At 34.0% G+C, this 20,677-nt stretch overlaps 1 protein-coding gene and 1 non-coding gene across 2 annotated transcripts; both read left to right on the top strand.

Annotated features, from left to right (window-relative positions):
- The first annotated feature begins 1,363 nt into the window (after positions 1-1,363).
- On the top strand, positions 1,364-1,470 carry LOC139903248 (small nucleolar RNA R71). Its single transcript, XR_011778083.1, has one exon. It is a non-coding gene; the product is annotated as a small nucleolar RNA R71 (small nucleolar RNA).
- Positions 1,471-7,210: 5,740 nt separating this feature from the next.
- LOC139901925 (uncharacterized) lies at positions 7,211-8,056 on the top strand. Its single transcript, XM_071884589.1, has 2 exons — positions 7,211-7,337; positions 7,515-8,056. Exons 1-2 carry the CDS (start codon positions 7,211-7,213, stop codon positions 8,054-8,056), a joined length of 669 nt encoding a protein of 222 aa, XP_071740690.1.
- Positions 8,057-20,677: the final 12,621 nt, after the last annotated feature.

The raw sequence follows: 20,677 nt of genomic DNA, 5'->3' as shown, positions 1-20,677 counted from the left end.
TCAATTCTCCAAGATCTAGTTTAGCGTATAGTGAATACGGCATTAAATTTATACTAGCACATAAGTCTGCCAATGCTTCTATTGAACTAAGACTACCCAGAAAACATGGAATTGTGAAACTTCCTGGATCTGATAATTTTTCTGGTATCTTATTCAACAACACTGCAGAACAATTTGCATTCATAGTAACAGCAGAGAGTTCTTCCATTTTCTTTCTATTTGTGATTAGATCTTTCAAGATTTTAGCATATCTAGGCATTCCTAAAATCACATCAATGAAAGGAAGATTTATATTAATCTGTTTAAACATATCCAAGAATTTGGATTGCTCGGCTTCAAGTCTCTCTTTTCTCATTTTACTCGGGTAAGGAAGTGGTGGTTGGTATGGTTTAACATAAGGTTTTGCCTTAACTGTGTTATCTTCATTAACCTTTTCAACTACCGGTTCTTTATCCTTATCTTGATCAGATTGTGGTTTTTGTGGAGTAGAAATAGCATTATCAGAAATTACAGGTATTTCAGGTATTTTAAGTGTAATACCACTTCTCGTGGTAATGGCTTTAGCTGCTTCATTCCGGGGGTTAGCATTTGTATCACTAGGTAGACTTCCCGGTTTTCTTTCACCTATTAACCTTGCTAGGTTGCTCCTTCTTGTTCCAGATTTTGAATAGAAGCTTGTTGATTTCTAAATGCTTGAGCATTTTGTTCATTGGTTTGTTTCTGAGATGTGAAAAACTGAGTTTGAGAATCAACTAGCTTCGACATCATGTCTTCTAAATTTGGCTTTTTATCATCGGTTTGTGGTGGTTTGTTTTGAAAATTAGGTCTTTGCTGGTTGTAAGTATTATTGGATACTTGTTGATTATTTGGACCTTGTTGGTTGTTGTATGGAACATTTCGGTTATAATTCTGGTTTTGATTGTATATTGTTCTTGGCGGTTGATAATTATTCTGATAATTATTTCCAGGCCTTTGGTTTATGTATGAAACATTCTCTCTTTGTTCCATTGTTAGTTCAATACTGAGACAATCTTTTGTCAAATGTGGTCCTCCATACTGCTCACAACTAATTCGTATTGAGTGAATATCCTTTGTCATCTTTTCCATTCGTCTCTCGACAGCATCTATCTTTGCGGAAATGGAATCTAAGTCATGGCTAGAATCGGCTCTAGCTGCTTTAGATGATCTAACGATATCTTTTTCTTGGTGCCACTCATGTGAGTGGGAAGCATTGTTATCAATAATTTTATAAGCGTCAGTTACTGTTTTCTTCATAATAGAACCACCAGCTGCTATATCGATGTCTTTCCTTGTAGTGATGTCGCATCCTTGGTAGAATATTTGTACTATTTGACAAGTGTCTAAACCATGTTGCGGACATCCTCTCAATAACTTTCCAAATCTTTTCCACGCCTCATATAGAGTTTCATTTGGCTATTGTGTGAACGTAACAATTTCTCCTTGAAGTCTCACGGCTTTAGATGCCGGAAAGAATTGTTTAAGAAATTTTTCAACTAAAACGTCCCATGTATCAATCGCCCCTTCAGGTAACGATTCCAACCAATCTTTGGCTTCTCCCTTTAAAGTCCAGGGAAATAACATGAGATATATCTGTTCATCCTCCACTTCTCTTATTTTAAATAGTGTGCAGATCCTATTAAAAGTACGAAGATGTTCATTTGGATCTTCCTTCGGTGCACCACTAAATTGGCATTGATTAGTTACCATGTGTAGAATTTGTCCTTTGATTTCATAATCTGGCGCATTAATGTCAGGTTGAGTAATTGCGTGACCTTGGCCAGTGCGTTTAGCTCTCATTCGGTCTTCCATACTTAAAGGTTCCAGATTCTCCATGATTGAATTTGTTGAATCTGAATCACTATAGGATTATGATTTAATGGTAGGTTCCTCAACAATCTCTGTTTGAATGATTGGTGGTTCCGGAGGAAAGATTAGTGGTTCAGGATCTATGAATCGTCCCTGAATATTCTCCGGATTCTCAATTGTGAGGTCGGGTTCAAAAAATGGATTATCGGAAATTTGAATTGGAGTACTTGGTCGACTGGATGACGATTCTAAAGAAAAATCAACGGCGACAATATTTGCTAGATGTCTTGATCGAGTTACAGGTGGTGAACTTACAAAAGGTGGTGAACGTTTTGCTCGGTGCATTTACTGAATATCCTATTAATTTTTTAAAAAGAAAGAAAAATTATATAAGTTATCAAATTAATGTACTTTTCTGATTTTGCCCACGTTTCGAATAGCCAAAAGATGCAGCAGAGGGGCAGGATTCGTTTGGTCTCAATATAATTGAGTACTGTTTGGCTCCAATAACCCCGTCCACGTACAAATCCAACTATTACTACGAACCAGAAAATTTTGATGTCTATCAATTTAACCGCTTAAAATAATTTTTCGCAATTTAAAGAAATTTTAGAGAAGAAATAGAAAAAAACTAAGTCCTAAAAACTAGAATGTCGAGAAATAAGAAAGAAAAAGAGCGCGTCAAAAAGCGTCAAAAAATAAAAATAAGAAAGTAGTGCGTCGAAACTTAAAAAGGAACTAAAAACTAAGAATTAAAAGTTGTATCTAAAATATTAAAGCCTAAAAGAAAAACTATATCCAAAATGGCAATAACTTAAAAAGGTACTAAAATTTAAAAACGGCGTCACAAAATTCTAAAGCACTTAAATCTTAGTCTAAAGAAAAAACACTTAAGGGATTTTACGGCAAAGCCTAAAAATCTAGAAGTAAAAATAACTATGGAAAAAACTATATCTTAGAATTAAATACGAGCGAAAAATACAAATATTACGCTAAAACGAATAAAAAGGAACAAAATATAAAAATATACTTAAAGTTGTAAAAAGTACAATTTTTATAAAAAATATTATTTTTATATTATTTATTTAAAAAAACTATTAATTTTATAATTTAATTAAACTAATTAAACTTAAAATAATACAAATTAAATAATAAAACTAAAACTTAAATAATAAAATAAGTAAAACCTAGTTAGGGTTTTAGATTAATTATAATTAATGATAATACTCCGTAATGATTGCAGTTTTAGGGTTAACTGTGGCGTGTCAGATACTCTCATGCGATCGCATGAGAATTTGCCTTCAGGCTCATGCGATCGCATGAGCTAAGGTTACGGGCCAGGTTACGGGCTGCTACAGTACGGGCTAAGTAGTTTTATATATATATATATATATATATATATATATATATATATATATATATATATATATATATATATATATATATATATATATATATATATATATATATTTTATTTTTATTTTAGTTTTCTATTTTAAATATATATATAATATTTATATAACTTAAATAAAAATTTAATTTTAAAAACTAAAATAAAAATAAAGAAACTTTATAATTTTATATATATTTATATGTAACAAACTCTTAAATATATATATTTTTTGTTTTTCTTTTATATTTTTGTATATTTAAAACGTATTTTTAAAAAAACGTATTTTTATAAAAGTAAACTAAAAATAAAATCTTTTTTTTATATATATATATAGCGTTGCGCTTCCGGCGTTTAAGCAGAATTCGTTCCCCGGCAGCGGCGCCAAAAATACTTGATGTGTGCGAGGTGTACTAGGAAATAGTATTATTTTTACAACGAAATACTATTAAATACGATACAATTTTACACAAGATATTTATTTATTTATAGAATGGATATACCTAAACCTTGCTACAACACTTATAGGCAGTGTACCTAATCGTACAGTAGTGTAGTTTTTAGTAAGTCCGGTTCGTTCCACAGGGAATCTTTTAAACAAAGTTTAACGCTATATTAGTTTTAAATTTATAAAAATACAAATATATATATAAGTGATATTATTATTATAAAAGGGAGTTTTTACCGTTTAATGACCGGTTTGTACATTTTTAAAACTTTAGTCGCAGTTAAACCTAATGTAAAATATTAAAAATAAATATAACTTAATTTAAAGCGTAAAGTAAATAACGATAATGAAATTGCGATAAATAAAAGTGCACTAAAATAAAATTGTGATAATTAAAGAGTACGATAATTAAAAGTGCAATTAAATACAATGATAATAAATAAAAGTGCGATAATTAAAAGTGCAATTAAATATGAAATAAAGGAATTATGCTTATTTAAACTTCCATAATCATGATGTTTGACGTGTTGATTTTTAGTTTATTCTCATGGGTTAATTGTTCTTTATCCTGGATTATTCAATATGTCCATACGGATTTGTCCATAATAGTCCATCAGTGATAATCATAAAATGCGGAAGTCTTGGCCAAATTATTCTTATTCCCGAAGTCAAATATTCCAACTAATTGGGGATTCGAATTGTAACAAGGTTTTAATACTTTGTTTAATGAATACACCAGGTTATCGACTGCGTGTAAACCAAGGTTTTACTACTTTGTTAACAATTACACCAATTACCCTTGAATGTAATCCACCCCTGTTTCAACAAGTCTACTAACTATTAATCCAGTTCCGTGTCCGGTAAAATGAACAATTATTGGTATTTATAGATATCCCGCCCACCGTACCCAGTCAAGCGTATGTGGTTATATATAAATACGTCAAATTATAAGTCTATATATTAAATTAACGAGGTATCATTTAGTTAATATAAAGCCTATTAATAGCCCATGGTCTAATTTCCACAAGTGTCGTTCTTTTGTCCAAACCCCAATTATGGTACAAAGCCCAATTACCCAATTTTAATATTTTAGCCCAACATCATGATTACTTCGGCATTAAATAAGCATAATAATAACTTAGCTACGAGACATTAATTTAAAAATAACATTAACCATAACTTACAGTGATTAAAAATAGCGTAGCGTTACACGGACAGAATTTCGACTTACACCCTTACAACATTCGCTAACATACCCTTATTATTAGAATTTAAAATTAAAATTAAAGTTATAATTATAATATATATATATATATATATATATATATATATATATATATATATATATATATATATATATATATATATATTACGTTCAGAGAAAGGAAAGAAAAAGATGTGTTATATTTGCTCAAAAACTGCGAAATTTATAGATGTGGCCTCACACCTACTGCCATGCGATCGCATGGCTTTTTGCCTTCCAGGCCATGCGATCGCATGGTCACTTTTTCCAGCTCACAAGACTTTGTTTCTTTGTATGCCGACGGTTTTTATAAATAAATATAATATATAAATAATTATAAGAATTATTTAAATATTATATTATATTTATGTGCATAGTTGACTTGTAATTTTTAGCCCGTTGCGTCGAGCGTTGAGAGTTGACTTTGGTCCCGGTTTCGATTTTTTGAACGTCCTTGCGTACAATTTAATATCTTGTATTTTGCGTTTCGCATCTTGTACTCTTGTAATTTTTAGACGTTTCTCATCAATAATTGGAACCACTTTGATTGTACTTTGTACTTTTGAGCTTTTTGGTCGTTTGCGTCTTCAATTCGTCGAATCTGTCTTTTGTCTTCACCTTTTATTATTTAAACGAATATCACTTGTAAATAGAACAATTGCAACTAAAAGCTTGTCTTTCTTGAGGGATAATGCTATGAAATATATGTTCGTTTTTAGCATTATCAATTACCTAAACGAGATAATTTAAAACGCGTATCAACGGGAGATGTTATAAATATATAACGGACTTTAAAGTAGTCTAACGAAAAAAGGCGGGATGTTACACTAACTGTTAATTCCGTATTACATTTTATTAATCGCAATTTATTTATCGCAATTTAATTATCGCAATTTAAATTCTCGCAATTTTATTTATCGTCATTTAATTTCTGTTATTTATTTTACGCGCTTTAAATATCGGGACACGTATACAAGGTTTTGACATATCATATCGACGCATCTATATATATTATTTGGAATAACCATAGACACTCTATATGCGGTAATGATCGAGTTAGCTATACAGGGTTGATGTTGATTCTGAAATAATATATATACTTTGAGTTGTGATCGAGTCTGAGACATGTATATAACGGGTCCTTTCATAACTCTGCTTTTGGATCTGTTCGGCTGCCGCAAGTTTGGTTCGATCATTTCATTATTCCCGTTGTTGGGTCTTTTTGGGCTTGATGTTGTTGCCGACGTTGTTGACTTCGGTAAATAGGCCTCGGGTTAGGTGTTCTTTGGTTGCCCGGTGATTGGTTTGAGTTTGCGGTTTCTGCGGGGTGAAGATGTGAGGTCAAATACGGGATTGGGTTTATGTGTGTGTTTATAGGCTTAGGACTGGTGGTTTTATTTTTATGTATTCTCAATTTTATTCCCAATGTGCTCGCTCTGCTGTCAATGTTGTCGTTCATATTGTTTAGAACGAACAGAGTGAGTGTCAATGTGTTTTTTGGTCGTTTGTGACCAATTACTTTCACTACAGATCGTCACGATCTGCTCAATGTTGCACCACCGAATCTTTGGGTCTACTATATATATACATATATTAATATTTTTGCCATATATATATATATATATATATATATATATATATATATATATATATATATATATATATATATATATATATATAAAACAAGAGTTTAGGCTACCAAATGGTCATATACTTTTTTTATTGTCCCAATGTAGAGCATATACCTAAAAAAAAATACTATTGCAGGTTATATCGAAAACACCTCAAAACTTGACCACAACTCATCAAAATTTGTAGTTAGCTGCGGGAGATCATTCTAAACATAAACCCGTTGATGAATTTCACAAACACATAACCAAATATGAGAAATGGGTCGATTTTAGTAACGATTTTTTGAAGAAAAAAAAATGCTCATAACTCGCTTTAGTTGATGTTTTGGATCCAGAATCTTCACAAAATTTGTTTATCGCTGCTCAAGGATCGTGTTTCAATCAATTTTGAGGATTAATTTTATCAAATTTCACTTTTAAAAATTTTGTTGATCGTGTTCAAATAAGTGGAAAACATGTGTACACACTTGAATAATTTGATTTACATTTATCAATTTAATTTACGTCTATGCATTTTGAATTTTTAGGAAATGAGTCAGGTTTTTTTTTTTTTTCATTTATAGAACGGAAATGATAATATATATTATGGTTTTCGGTCCAAATTTTTAATATAAATTAAGACTTGTGACAAAACCAAACTGAAAATGCATTGGGTTTCTTGGAGTCAATTGATGGCTTCTCATGACAAAGGTGGTCTCGACATCGGTAGTCTTCATGATTTTAATTGTGGCTTACTTTTTAAATGGATTTGGAGATTTGTTTCACAACCACATGCGCTTTGGGTTTCGGTAATTCAAGGTATCCATGGTACTCGGACAGGCATCGATGATTCACGTTTGCAAGTCAAGGGTGTATGGTTTAATATAGTTAACACATTCTGTAAAGCAAAAGTAAAGAATATTATTCCTCAACAAGTGTTACGGTCCAAAATTGGAAATGGATGATCTATTCATTTTTGGCTTGACAATTGGAGAGGTGATGGTCCGTTAAAACATAAGTATGGTAGACTATTCCATTCGGATTCAAACGCAAACTGTTTGTTGGCGGAGAGATGTAACGATGAGGGATGGACTTGGTCATGGACTCGCGAAATCAGACCTAGAAACCAAGTCATGTTATCTACCCTTCAAAGTGATATAGGGTCGATATCGTTGTCTCAAGGTACGGATTCTTGGCAATGGTGTTTACAGAATAATTCGGGCTTCGCTGTTTGTGATACGAGAGCATATATCGATGATCGTTTGTTACCTTCTATTGAGCCGAGTACACGTTGGATGAAAGTGTTACCACGTAAGATTAACATTTTTCTGTGGCGTTTGGCATTGGATAGATTACCTACTCGTCAAAATTTGACACAGGGAGGTATTGATATTGAGGACTCAAGTTGCATCTCGTGTGATCATACTTTAGAATCATCACAACATGTGTTCTTTGATTGTGGTATAGCCGAAGATTTATGGAGACAGGTTAGAATTTGGCTCGACATCCCGATGCCCCCATTTTGCAAATTGGTCTGATATTACTTCTTGGTTTGATGATTGACGCGAGACAAAAAAGACGAAACAAAAAGTTTACGCCATTATCGCAGCTCTACTATGGCACATTTGGAGATTCGGGAATAGCTTGATGTTTCCCATTGATGTAATGAGGAAGTCGTTATTATTTGATTCTATTTGTAATATTTCATTTTTATGGTTTTCTATTAGAAGAAAAATTAATGTAAATTGGAACATTTGGCTTTCAAAGCCCATTGTAATCGTCTTGTGTTTCATTCCCTAGCTGCTTGCCAGGGGATAGAATTAATAAAGTTTTGGTTGTTAAAAAAAAAAGAAAAAAAAATTGTGTACCATGCACATTCCCAAAGGAAAATCAACAAATGAAGGACATCGCCAACAAAATTAATCCAACACACACATCACTCCTTCAAAATAAGTTAACCTAAATACTACTTCCTCTTAATGAATGACTCAACAACCGAGAGAGATGTTGGTATAATATGAAAAATATAACTTCAACATAATTCAAATTTAATGAATATTTTTTTATTTAATCTAACTTGTAATTTATTTTAGGGTTAAACCAACAAATAGGTTATATGCTTTCAGATTTGTTCCGGTGTAAGATATATATTCCAAAAAATTTCATTAGAGGTCATAAACTTTCAAAATGTGTGTTAATGTAAACAAAATGTGACCGGTTACTTGCTGAACCAGTAAAACCTATCATTTTTTTTGAAATTTTATAGGGAGTTAAAACCAAACATCGTTGTGAGCTATAACTAAACTTACTGTATTATTTCTGTTTCAATATACGTTATATATCAAAAAAGGATACTACTGTAAACTATAAACTTGTTGTTTGTTTCAAAGTTAATGTTTTAAAAAAATATAACCTTAACAATTTTGATCATTGAATTCAAGTAAAGAACATGTTTAATAAATACTTTGTTATTGTAATTTTAGTTGTTTATAACAACTTTAGTATGGTAATCTAAATACAAACTTCTTATAATATAAGAGTGAAATGTATATGAGAGAAAGAAGTATAATACTTGATGTAAGTATATTAGAATGGTGTGTTTATCTTGTACATATTGATGCATATTTATACTACAAAGAGTGTTACATATTTGACTTTTGTGAATTATATAAAATTGTTAGCCACCATTTCTTGACTTCTACTTCAATAATTGATGTATTATAACACTCCCCCTTAGATGACAATTTTAGTAGCGAACAACTTGTACTGCCTCGTTAAAAACCTTGCTAAAGAAAAACCCAGTGGGATAAAAACTTTAGCTAAGGGAAAAAGAGTGCAGTATGAGGTTGACTCCCCCTCAAGTAGACATCATTGAGTCGTCACATCTTTTGAACTTGACTCATGCCAATATTGTGAACGTGTGTTCTGGAAATAGCAGTTGACAGTGCTTTGGTATAAAGATCAGTAGAGTTGTTAATTGAACGTATCTCATTTCAATCTGGTTGGCCTTTATGAGATCTTGAGTATATGAGAAGAATCTGATGTTTTCATCTGAAACTGTATCATCTAAATCTTTTATGTACAAGTTTAGCCCGTGTGATTTTTCTACAGTCTCCTTCATGGTTAGCTCAACGTTGTTTCAATTCCTATTCCCTTTTAGTCTTTTTCTAAGCTTTACCTACATACCGTTCTTTCCCATTAAACTTATGACCGCTAAGACCGTTTATGGCTTTAGCATCTTGTCTGCATTTATGTTTTGTTCTGCCACTTTTGATACTCTTCTTTCATTTGTATTATGCAAGCTGCATTATCTTCATATATAGTTGTTGGTGAAGATAGTTGTTGGTCTTTTATAGCGTTCTAGTCCACAAGAATCAATAAAGATTTGTGTCATTGATCTCAACCAAAAATATTCCCGAGTGGCTTCATGTAATGCAATCACTTCGGCATGATTTGATGATGTTGCAACTAGTGTTTGTTTTTGAGAACGTCATGATATTGTGGTGCCTCCATTTAGGAATACATATCCAGTTTGAGATTTAGCTTTATGTAGATCAGATAAATAATCTGCATCTGTATAACCAAACAAATCTTGTTTCGAGTTGTTAGAATAAAATAATTATAAATCAGTAGTTCCCCGAAGGTATCAAACTATTTTTTTGATCCCATTCCAATGTCTTTTGGTAGGGGCTGAGCTGAACCTTGTGATGACCCGGAAAATTTCGACTAATTTAAACCAATTCTCTATATGATTTAATACTATGTAAATATACATATATATATATATGTATATATATATATATATATATATATATATATATATATATATATATATATATATATATGTACAAGTAAAAATGACTTTGCTACAGTAAAACACTATTTTGCTACAGTAAAACACTATTTGCTACAGTGAAACCGTATTTTGCTACAGTGCTACAGTGAAAACGACTTTGCTACATTGATTTGCTACAGTAAACACTATTTTGCTACAGTAACACTATTTGCTACAGTAAACACTGTTTGCTACAGTAAACACTATTTGCTACAGTAAACACTATCTGATGTCAACGAACTAGCAAACAAAAACGAAAAAGACGGCCATGCGATCGCATGGCAAAAACATTGAAAACCCATACGATCGCATGGGCTACAGTAAACACTATTTGATGTCGACAAACTAGCAAACAAAAGGGGTTCAAGCGGCCATGCGATCGCATGGGGACCAAAATCAGGAAACATGCCTATAAAAGGCCAGCTTACTCGACGAAATATAATCACTTTTTCTTTCTTCTGTAAATTTAAATTTATATTTATAATTTTAATTTTAATTTTAATTTAAGTTTAATAATAATAAAGTATATACGAGGGTGTTTTAATTCGGGTTTCAAACCGCTTTAAGCTAAGGAAATATTGGGTATTGTTCGGGGTATTGTTCTTGAATCCAAGAACAACCATACAGTCGTCTACCATCATTACGTCTACGCGATTTACCTACAATATTGAATCGCAATATTGAACTGTGAGTTATAGTCTCACTTTTTAAATACTTTAAATATTTTTGAGCTGAGAATACATGCAATTTATTTAAACGCAATAAGACACAAGTACATACTAAATTCTACACTGAGTTAAACCGAAAATCCCTTAGCTTTGGTAACTAGTTGCTGCCAGTACATAGGATATGGACTGGTGGGCGCGAATAATTGTATATGGATCCATAGGGCTTGACATCCCCGTCCGAGCTAGAGCGCTAGCCTTTTAACGGACGTGTGTTATTTGAGTTTAAGACACGTTGGTTTGCGTGTATTAAAATGAATGGGGTAATTATCACTATAGCGTTAAGTTTAGTTACCAGGGTGCTCTGTTATGTAGAATCTATTGATAAACTTTTGATGAAATCTTGTGGTCTATCTTTATATATGTTTATGACTCGAGCAATTAAACCTATAACTCACCAACATTCGTGTTGACTTTTTAGCATATTTTATTCTCAGGTCCTTAGAATGCTTCAGCTGTGATGTGCTTGTTGCCTGCATGGAGTCTCTCATGCTTTGTACAAAGTTTATTGCATTCAAAATAAAACTGCGTTGTGTAATAAATAATTGGACTGTGATGTCAACCTGTAAATTAAAGACTTATGTATTTCGGGGTTTTGCTTATACCTAAGCACTCGCCCACATGTTTATAAATTTCTATGTTTAGAAAGTCACTTATTTTAATGAATGCAATATTTTATCAAAACGTATCATATAGAGGTCAAAACCTCACTGTGGAATCAATGATTAACGTGCCGCGTCAATAGTGATTTTGACAGGTCGTTACAGTTGGTATCAGAGCTTGAGGTCATAGGGAACCAGAAATTACATTAGTGTATTTAACTGGTAATTGTTAGGATGCATTAGCGAGTCTGGACTATGACCATATCTGTTTTTACTGATTTTTGCATATTATTTGGTCAAAAACATTATATGTGATATATTTATATGCTAACGTAATTGTTGTTTCAATTATGTGATAGATGACTTCTTCTAATCCTATCATTTTGTACGACTCGGAATCGGACACTGAATCTATTCTATCCACAACTGAAAAGGGCGTTCCAATACCTATTAAAGAAGAAATTGTGTTAGCCGGGGAATCTCAACTCCCGGTAAACCCAGAGGAGGTTCCAGCTCCACCCAACTTTAGTTTTCCGGAGCCACAGTATCGTTGGCATGGACCCATGATCCCTGGAGTAAACGAGGATCGTCCATTTCTAAACAAATATGGACATTGGTCCAGATATACCGCCGACGGGCGAGATAAATGTTGATTAAATCTTGTATATACCACCCAACTTTAATTTCTATTTTGCGTGTTACTCATTATTTATATGTTGTGAAATGATTAAATCTTGTATTTATCATCTTTACGCGAGATAAATGTTGATTGCTCATAAGGATAACTGTTCTATCACTTTTAACGATTATTTGTAACAGTCGTGCAACGCACGAGCTCAAAACCGATTACGCCTGGCAGATTTCGGTTCATGACCACCGGTACATATTCTCGCAGTTCGTCATCATATTCTCCTACACATGACTCAGACAGTTCGTCATCAGACGAGATCAGTAAGGAGGAGGATTTCGCTAATGAAATAAAAGAGATCACTAAGGAGAAATTCCAACTTGCTATAGATAATAAAAACAACCACAATAATAAAAAGTCCTTAATTATTAAAAAGGAGTAGGACCATTCGATCCGTAACCACCCTTATTGTATTAAACCCACTGAGGCAACGGGTACCTCAAAACCTCAACCAAAAATAAAATACACTGCCAGAATGTCTGTCGGACCATGTGCACACAAACAATTGGCAGAGAGAACCAAATGGGAAGAAGTTTCTGATAGTTCTGAATAAACGACCTCGCAACCATAAATCTTCCATGCACTATTCTATTGCTTATGTGTGCTACTCTATCTTGTTATGTAGAATAATCATATGTAAAATATCGGTATTGTATGGTATTGTATTATTTTGGTTTATTAATAATAAATGCATGGAATGATTATTTGTATTATTAATACTTATTATTATTATTACATAATAACGTAGTAACTCGCTATAATTTTTCATAGTGGAATATTATTAGGATTTTAGTAGTTAATTCCTTGTACTAGCTATTATGTATGAACTTAACGGGTAGGTAATACCCTAGAAATAATTATAAAATGCTAATAAGAAGAAAAGGCTTTTATAATAATCGGTTCATATTATTAATATGCTACGATTAACTATTGACAACTCATTTTACCTATAATATTCTATATGATTAAATTTTATCTGTTGTGTTTATTGAAGAAACATGTCTCAAATGTCGGATGCTGAGTTTGAGCAACTAGTCGAGAAACGTGTGAATGAAAGAATTGCTACAGCCGAGGCAGCAAAAGCAACAGCCGAAGCAGCAGCCAAAGCAGCCGTAAACACAAACTCACGAAACGGATGCTCATACAAAACTTTTCAAGGATGCAAACCACAGACGTTTAGTGGAACTGAGGGACCAGTCGGTCTAACCCGATGGTTTGAAAAGATGGAGTCCGTTTTCAAAATCAGTAATTGTGCGAACGGAGACAAGTCAAAGTATGCTTCGTGCACGTTGCAAGACGGTGCACTTACTTGGTGGAACAATTATGCTAAAGCAGAAGGAATAGATACGGCATATGATATCTCTTGGGAAGAACTGAAAAAGATGCTAATCGAGGAGTACTGTCCTCGAAACGAGATCAGAAAAATGGAATCTGAGTTACGTAATCTGAAGGTTATCGGCGCGAATCTCAATAACTATGAAAAGCGTTTCATGGAACTAGCCTTGTTGTGTCCCGAATTGGTGCCAAACGAGAAACGAAAGATAGAAATGTATATTGACGGTTTATCGATCAATATCAAAGGAAATGTTACATCGTCCAAACCGAATACGATGCAGGAAGCCATGACAATGGCACACCAACTCATGGACCAGATCACAGAGAGTTCGATTAAGGCACCAATTACCGAAGTCAAGACAACTGAAGGAAAGAGGAAATGGGAAGACTATAAGGGCAAAAGTACTCAACTGAAGAAACAAGAAACTTTTAAAGGTAAACAAGATGGGGCAACTGCAAGTCCAAACTATAAGGGACCCCATCCGTTCTGCAAAAGATGTTACACACATCATGCAGGTTATTTCCAAGTGGTCTGTGACAAGTGCAACAAGAAAGAACATGTGGCGAAAGATTGTTATGCCACCGTTTCTGAAGTAAAGACAAAATCGACCGATGTTAAGAAATGTTATGGATGCGGGAAGTCTGGTCACTTTATAAATCAATGCCCTGATAAGGAGAAGAACAAAGAACCTGCACATGGGAGGGCATTTAATGTTAGTGCCAGTAAAGCACGTGAGGATCCTAATCTTGTCACGGGTACGTTTACCGTTAATAATCAACTAGCTTCTATTATGTTTGATACGGGTGCTGATAGAAGTTATATGTGTAAAGACTTTAGTTTTAAACTAAAATGTGCATCATTACCTCTAGACGATAAATATACTATTGAATTAGCTAATGGTAAACTGATAAAAGCCGATAAAATTTGCCATGGTTGCGAAATGAATCTCGCTGGTGAAACCTTCAAAATCGATTTGATACCCGTAGAATTAGGAAGTTTTGACGTAATCGTTGGCATGGACTGGATGTCCAAAACAAGAGCGGAAGTTGTTTGCGCTGAGAAAGCAATCCGCATCCCTCGTAAGGATGAAACGTCATTAATGATTTATGGGGAAAAGAGCAACTCAAAGCTGAACTTTATCAGCTGTATGAAGGCCCAGAAACTTATAAGAAAAGGTTGTTATGCTATTCTGGTACACGTAAAGAAGATCGATACTGAAGAAAGAAGCATTAATGACATGCCGGTTGTAAGAGAATATCCCGGAGTATTTCCAGAAGAATTATCGGGGCTACCTCCACACAGATGTGTAGAATTCCAGATTGATCTCATACCAGGAGCTGCACCTGTAGCCCGATCTCCATATAGACTTGCACCTTCAGAAATGCAAGAATTACAAGACCAGTTGCAAGAATTATCGGACCGTGGATTTATTCGTCCCAGTTTTTCACCTTGGGGTGCTCCTATTCTGTTCGTCAAGAAGAAGGATGGATCTATGAGAATGTGCATAGATTACCGAGAATTAAAAATATTAACGATCAAGAATTGGTACCCATTACCGAGGATTGATGATTTGTTTGATCAATTGCAAATATCAAGTGTTTATTCCAAGATTGATCTACGCTCCGGATATCACCAGCTGAGAGTGAAGGAAGAAGATGTTCCTAAAACCGCGTTCAGAACCCGTTACGGTCACTATGAGTTTCTAGTCATGCCTTTTGGATTAACTAATGCTCCAGCAGTATTCATGGATCTAATGAATCGCATCTGTAGAACGTATTTAGACAAATTTGTCATTGTTTTTATCGACGACATATTGATTTACTCGAAGAACAAGGAAGAACATGAGCAACACTTAAGACTGGTACTAGAGATACTCAAGAAAGAAGAATTGTACGCAAAATTTTCGAAGTGTGATTTCTGGTTACAAGAAGTACAATTTTTGGGACATGTTGTCAGTAAACATGGAATTAAAGTTGACCCTGCCAAGATCGAAGCCATTAGTAAATGGGAAACACCGAAGACTCCAACACAAATCCGCCAATTCTTAGGTCTTGCTGGTTACTACCGAAGATTCATTCAATATTTCTCTAGAATCGCCAAACCCTTAACTTCATTGACTCAAAAGGGAAAGAAGTATGATTGGTCCACGGAACAGGAATCCTCATTCCAGTTATTAAAGAAGAAGTTAACGTCTGCACCCATTTTGTCATTACCAGAAGGAAATGATGATTTCGTGATCTATTGTGACGCTTCGCGCCAAGGTTTAGGATGTGTATTAATGCAACTCACAAAAGTTATCGCATATGCCTCACGACAACTAAAAATTCATGAAAAGAACTATACGACACACGATTTGGAACTTGGAGCTGTAGTTTTTGCACTCAAAATATGGAGACACTATCTATATGGCACCAAGTGTACAGTGTACACCGACCATAAGAGTCTTCAGCATATTTTTGATCAAAAACAACTCAATATGAGGCAACATCGTTGGGTAGAGTTGTTAAACGATTACGATTGTGAAATCCGTTACCACCCTGGAAAGGCTAATGTTGTAGCTGATGCCCTAAGTCGAAAAGAAAGAGTAAAACCTCTTAGGGTCCGAGCTTTGAATATTACAATTCGTACTGATCTCACAAAGCAAATTCAAGCAGCACAGTTAGAAGCTTTAAAAGAAGAAAACAAAAAAGGTGAAATGAGTAAAGGGTTAGAAAAACAACTTGAAGTAAAAGCCGATGGAACCCTGTATTTTGCTGGTAGGATATGGGTACCAAGACATGGTAACCTAAGGCAACTAGTACTAGATGAAGCACACAAAACGAGGTACTCAATTCACACAGGAAATGAGAAAATGTACCACGATCTCAAGAAGTTCTATTGGTGGCCTAATATGAAGACAGAAATTGCTACTTATGTAAGCAAATGTTTGACGTGTGCAAAGGTTAAAGCTGAGCACCAAAAGCCGTTAGGATTTCTGCAACAACCAGAAATTCTGCAGTGGAAATGGGAAAGAATAACCATGGATTTCATTACGAAATTGCCAAGGACTGCAAGTAGTCATGATACTATTTGGGTGATAGTTGATCGTCTAACTAAATCAGCTCACTTCCTACCAATAAAGGAGACAGACAGTATGGAGAAATTAGCACGCCTATATTTGAAGGAAGTAGTTTCCAGGCATGGTGTACCCATCTCCATCATATCTGATCGCGACACCCGATTCACATCACGTTTTTGGCAATCATTACAAAAAGCATTGGGAACTCGATTAGATATGAGCACCGCTTATCACCCACAGACAGATGGTCAAAGTGAAAGAACAATACAAAAATTGGAAGACATGTTACGGGCATGCGTGATTGACTTTGGAACCAGTTGGGATCGACACTTACCGTTGGCAGAATTTTCATACAATAACAGCTATCATACGAGCATCAACGCAGCGCCATTTGAAGCACTTTACGGTAGAAAGTGCAGATCTCCTATCGGTTGGAGTGAAGTAGGAGAAAGACAACTTACTGGACCAGAAATTATTCATGAAACCACCGAAAAGATCATTCAAATACAACAGCGATTGAAAACGGCCATGAGTCGCCAAAAGAGTTATGCTGATGTAAGAAGAAAACCGCTAGAATTTCAAGTGGGCGACAAAGTCATGTTGAAAGTGTCACCCTGGAAAGGCGTAGTACGATTCGGTAAACGAGGAAAGTTAAGTCCTAGGTACGTAGGACCCTTTGAAATCACAGAAAGAGTTGGAACAGTTGCTTATCGATTAAAGCTACCGCAAGAACTTAGTAGTGTACACAACACATTTCACGTCTCAAATTTGAAGAAATGTTTAGCTGAAGAGGATGTCGTAATTCCTCTTGACGAAATACGAATCAATGATAAACTCCATTTTATCGAAGAACCTGTTGAAATCATGGACCGTGAGGTCAAACAATTAAAACAAAGCAAAATACCGATAGTTAGGGTTCGTTGGAACGCTAGACGAGGACCCGAGTTTACTTGGGAACGTAAGGATCAAATGAAGCAAAAGTATCCACATTTGTTCACTGATATCGCTCATGAAACATGTACTACTCAAAATTTCGGGACGAAATTTTCTTTAACGGGGAGGTTATGTGATGACCCGAAAAATTTCGACTAATTTAAACCAATTCTCTATATGATTTAATACTATGTAAATATACATATATATATATATGTATATATATATATATATATATATATATATATATATATGTACAAGTAAAAATGACTTTGCTACAGTAAAATACTATTTTGCTACAGTAAAACACTATTTGCTACAGTGAAACCGTATTTTGCTACAGTGCTACAGTGAAAACGACTTTGCTGCATTGATTTGCTACAGTAAATACTATTTGCTACAGTAAACACTATTTGCTACAATAAACACTATTTGCTACAGTAAACACTATTTGCTATCGACGAACTAGCAAACAAAAACGGAAAAGACGGCCATGCGATCGCATGGCAAAAACATTGAAAACCCATGCGATCGCATGGGCTACAGTAAACACTATTTGATGTCGACAAACTAGCAAACAAAAGGGGTTCAAGCGGCCATGCGATCGCATGGCAAAAGCACTGAAAATCCATGCGATCGAATGGGGACCAAAATCAGGAAACATGCCTATAAAAGGCCAGCTTACTCGACGAAATATAATCACTTTTTCTTTCTTCTGTAAATTTAAATTTATATTTATAATTATAATTATAATTTTAATTTAAGTTTAATAATAATAAAGTATATACGAGGGTGTTTTAATTCGGGTTTCAAACCGCTTTAAGCTAAGGAAATATTGGGTATTGTTCGGGGTATTGTTCTTGAATCCAAGGCCAACCATACAGTCGTCTACCATCATTACGTCTACGCAATTTACCTACAATATTGAATCGCAATATTGAACTGTGAGTTATAGTCTCACTTTTTAAATACTTTAAATATTTTTGGGCTGAGAATACATGCAATTTATTTAAACGCAATAAGACACAAGTACATACTAAATTCTACACTGAGTTAAACCGAAAATCCCTTAGCTTTGGTAACTAGTAGCTGCCAGTACATAGGATATGGACTGGTGGGCGCGAATAATTGTATATGGATCCATAGGGCTTGACATCCCCGTCCGAGCTAGAGCGCTAGCCTTTTAACGAACGTATGTTATTTGAGTTTAAGACACGTTGGTTTGCGTGTATTAAAACGAATGGAGTAATTATCACTATAGCGTTAAGTTTAGTTACCAGGGTGCTCTGTTATGTAGAATCTATTGATAAACTTTTGATGAAATCTTGTGGTCTATCTTTATATATGTTTATGACTCGAGCAATTAAACCTATAACTCACCAACATTCATGTTGACTTTTTAGCATGTTTTATTCTCAGGTCCTTAGAATGCTTCCGCTGTAATGTGCTTGTTGCCTGCATGGAGTCTCTCATGCTTTGTACAAAGTTTATTGCATTCAAAATAAAACTGCGTTGTGTAATAAATAATTGGACTGTGATGTCAACCTGTAAATTAAAGACTTATGTATTTCGGGGTTTTGCTTATACCTAAGCACTCGCCCACATGTTTATAAATTTCTATGTTTAGAAAGTCACTTATTTTAATGAATGCAATATTTTATCAAAACGTATCATATAGAGGTCAAAACCTCACTGTGGAATCAATGATTAACGTGCCGCGTCAATAGTGATTTTGACAGGTCGTTACAACCTTGTCAACAAATTAACTGCAAAAGAAATGTCAGATCTTGTATAATCTGTAAGATACATAAGAGCCCCAATTGCACTAAGATATGGAACTTCTGATCCAATAAGATCTTCATGATCTTTACGGAGATGAAATGGATCAGTGTCAATATTGAGTGATCTAATAACCATAGGAGTACTTAATGGTTTTGTCTTGTCCATATTAAAATGTTTTAAAAACTTTTAGATATAAGTTGTCTGATGTAAAAGTAAGTCATTATGCATATGCTCAATTTATAAACCAATGTAATACTTGGTTTTTCCAAAAACTTTCATTTCAAATTCTTTCTTTTAGAAGATGAATGGCTTCATAGATTTCTTTATTTAAGATAATTGATATAAACAACTACGATCACATATCTGAACATTGTTTTTATAAAACACACGTGCAAATAAGTTTATATGTATACCCTTTTCTTATCAAGTAGTCATTTAATGGGTTATACCACATACCTCCCGATTGTATAAACCCATTTAAAAATCTTTGTGATTTAATGGAATATATTCCCTTGGGTTTTGCATTAGATGCTTATGATACCTTAAACCCTTCAGATATATTCATGTATATCACTATCAAGTGATCCATACAGATAAGTAGTAACAACATCCATGAGATTTAAGTAACTACCAGGTTGATTAAGTATCTAATAAGTAATTGTATCCGTTACAGGAGGATAAGTTTTCCTCATAATTCATTTCTGGTCTTTGTGGGAAATCTTGAGTTACAAGTCTAGTTTTGCCTTGTAACTTCATTTGCACATTTCTTTTTCGGATAAAAATTCATTTGTATCCCATACGTTTCACATCTTTAAAAGTGATAACTATTTATCCGAAAACTTTTCTTTTATTGAGCGATTCAAATTTAGCTCGTATTGCTCCTTTCAAATGATCCCAATTATGTCTATTTTGACAATCCATGACAGATTTTGGTACTGGATCATCATCATCATTCATGATGTCATATGCAACATTATATGAAAATATCTCATCAAGATTTTTCATTTCATTTCGGTTCCATAATATTGCATAATTTATCGCAATTTATGTATTTACATTTATCAATATCCTCTGCAGAAGAAATATTGATTTGTGGTTCTTCTTGAACACTTTCTTTTACCTCATTATCAGCTGATTTTCCTTTTCGAGGATTTTTATCTTTGGAACCAATTGGTCTTCCACGTTTCAGACGTGGCAAAG

This window comes from Rutidosis leptorrhynchoides, chromosome 3 (assembly GCF_046630445.1).
Source record: "Rutidosis leptorrhynchoides isolate AG116_Rl617_1_P2 chromosome 3, CSIRO_AGI_Rlap_v1, whole genome shotgun sequence".
Lineage (NCBI taxonomy): Eukaryota > Viridiplantae > Streptophyta > Magnoliopsida > Asterales > Asteraceae > Rutidosis > Rutidosis leptorrhynchoides.
This window is presented reverse-complemented; position numbering and strand designations above follow the sequence as displayed.

Bases quoted from the DNA above. Each gene is read 5' to 3' on its own strand.
- LOC139901925 (XM_071884589.1), top strand. From the start codon at position 7,211: ATGGCTTCTCATGACAAAGGTGGTCTCGACATCGGTAGTCTTCATGAT. The intron at 7,338-7,514 runs GTATCCATGGTA...ACAATTGGAGAG, and splicing joins TTGGGTTTCGGTAATTCAAG to GTGATGGTCCGTTAAAACAT.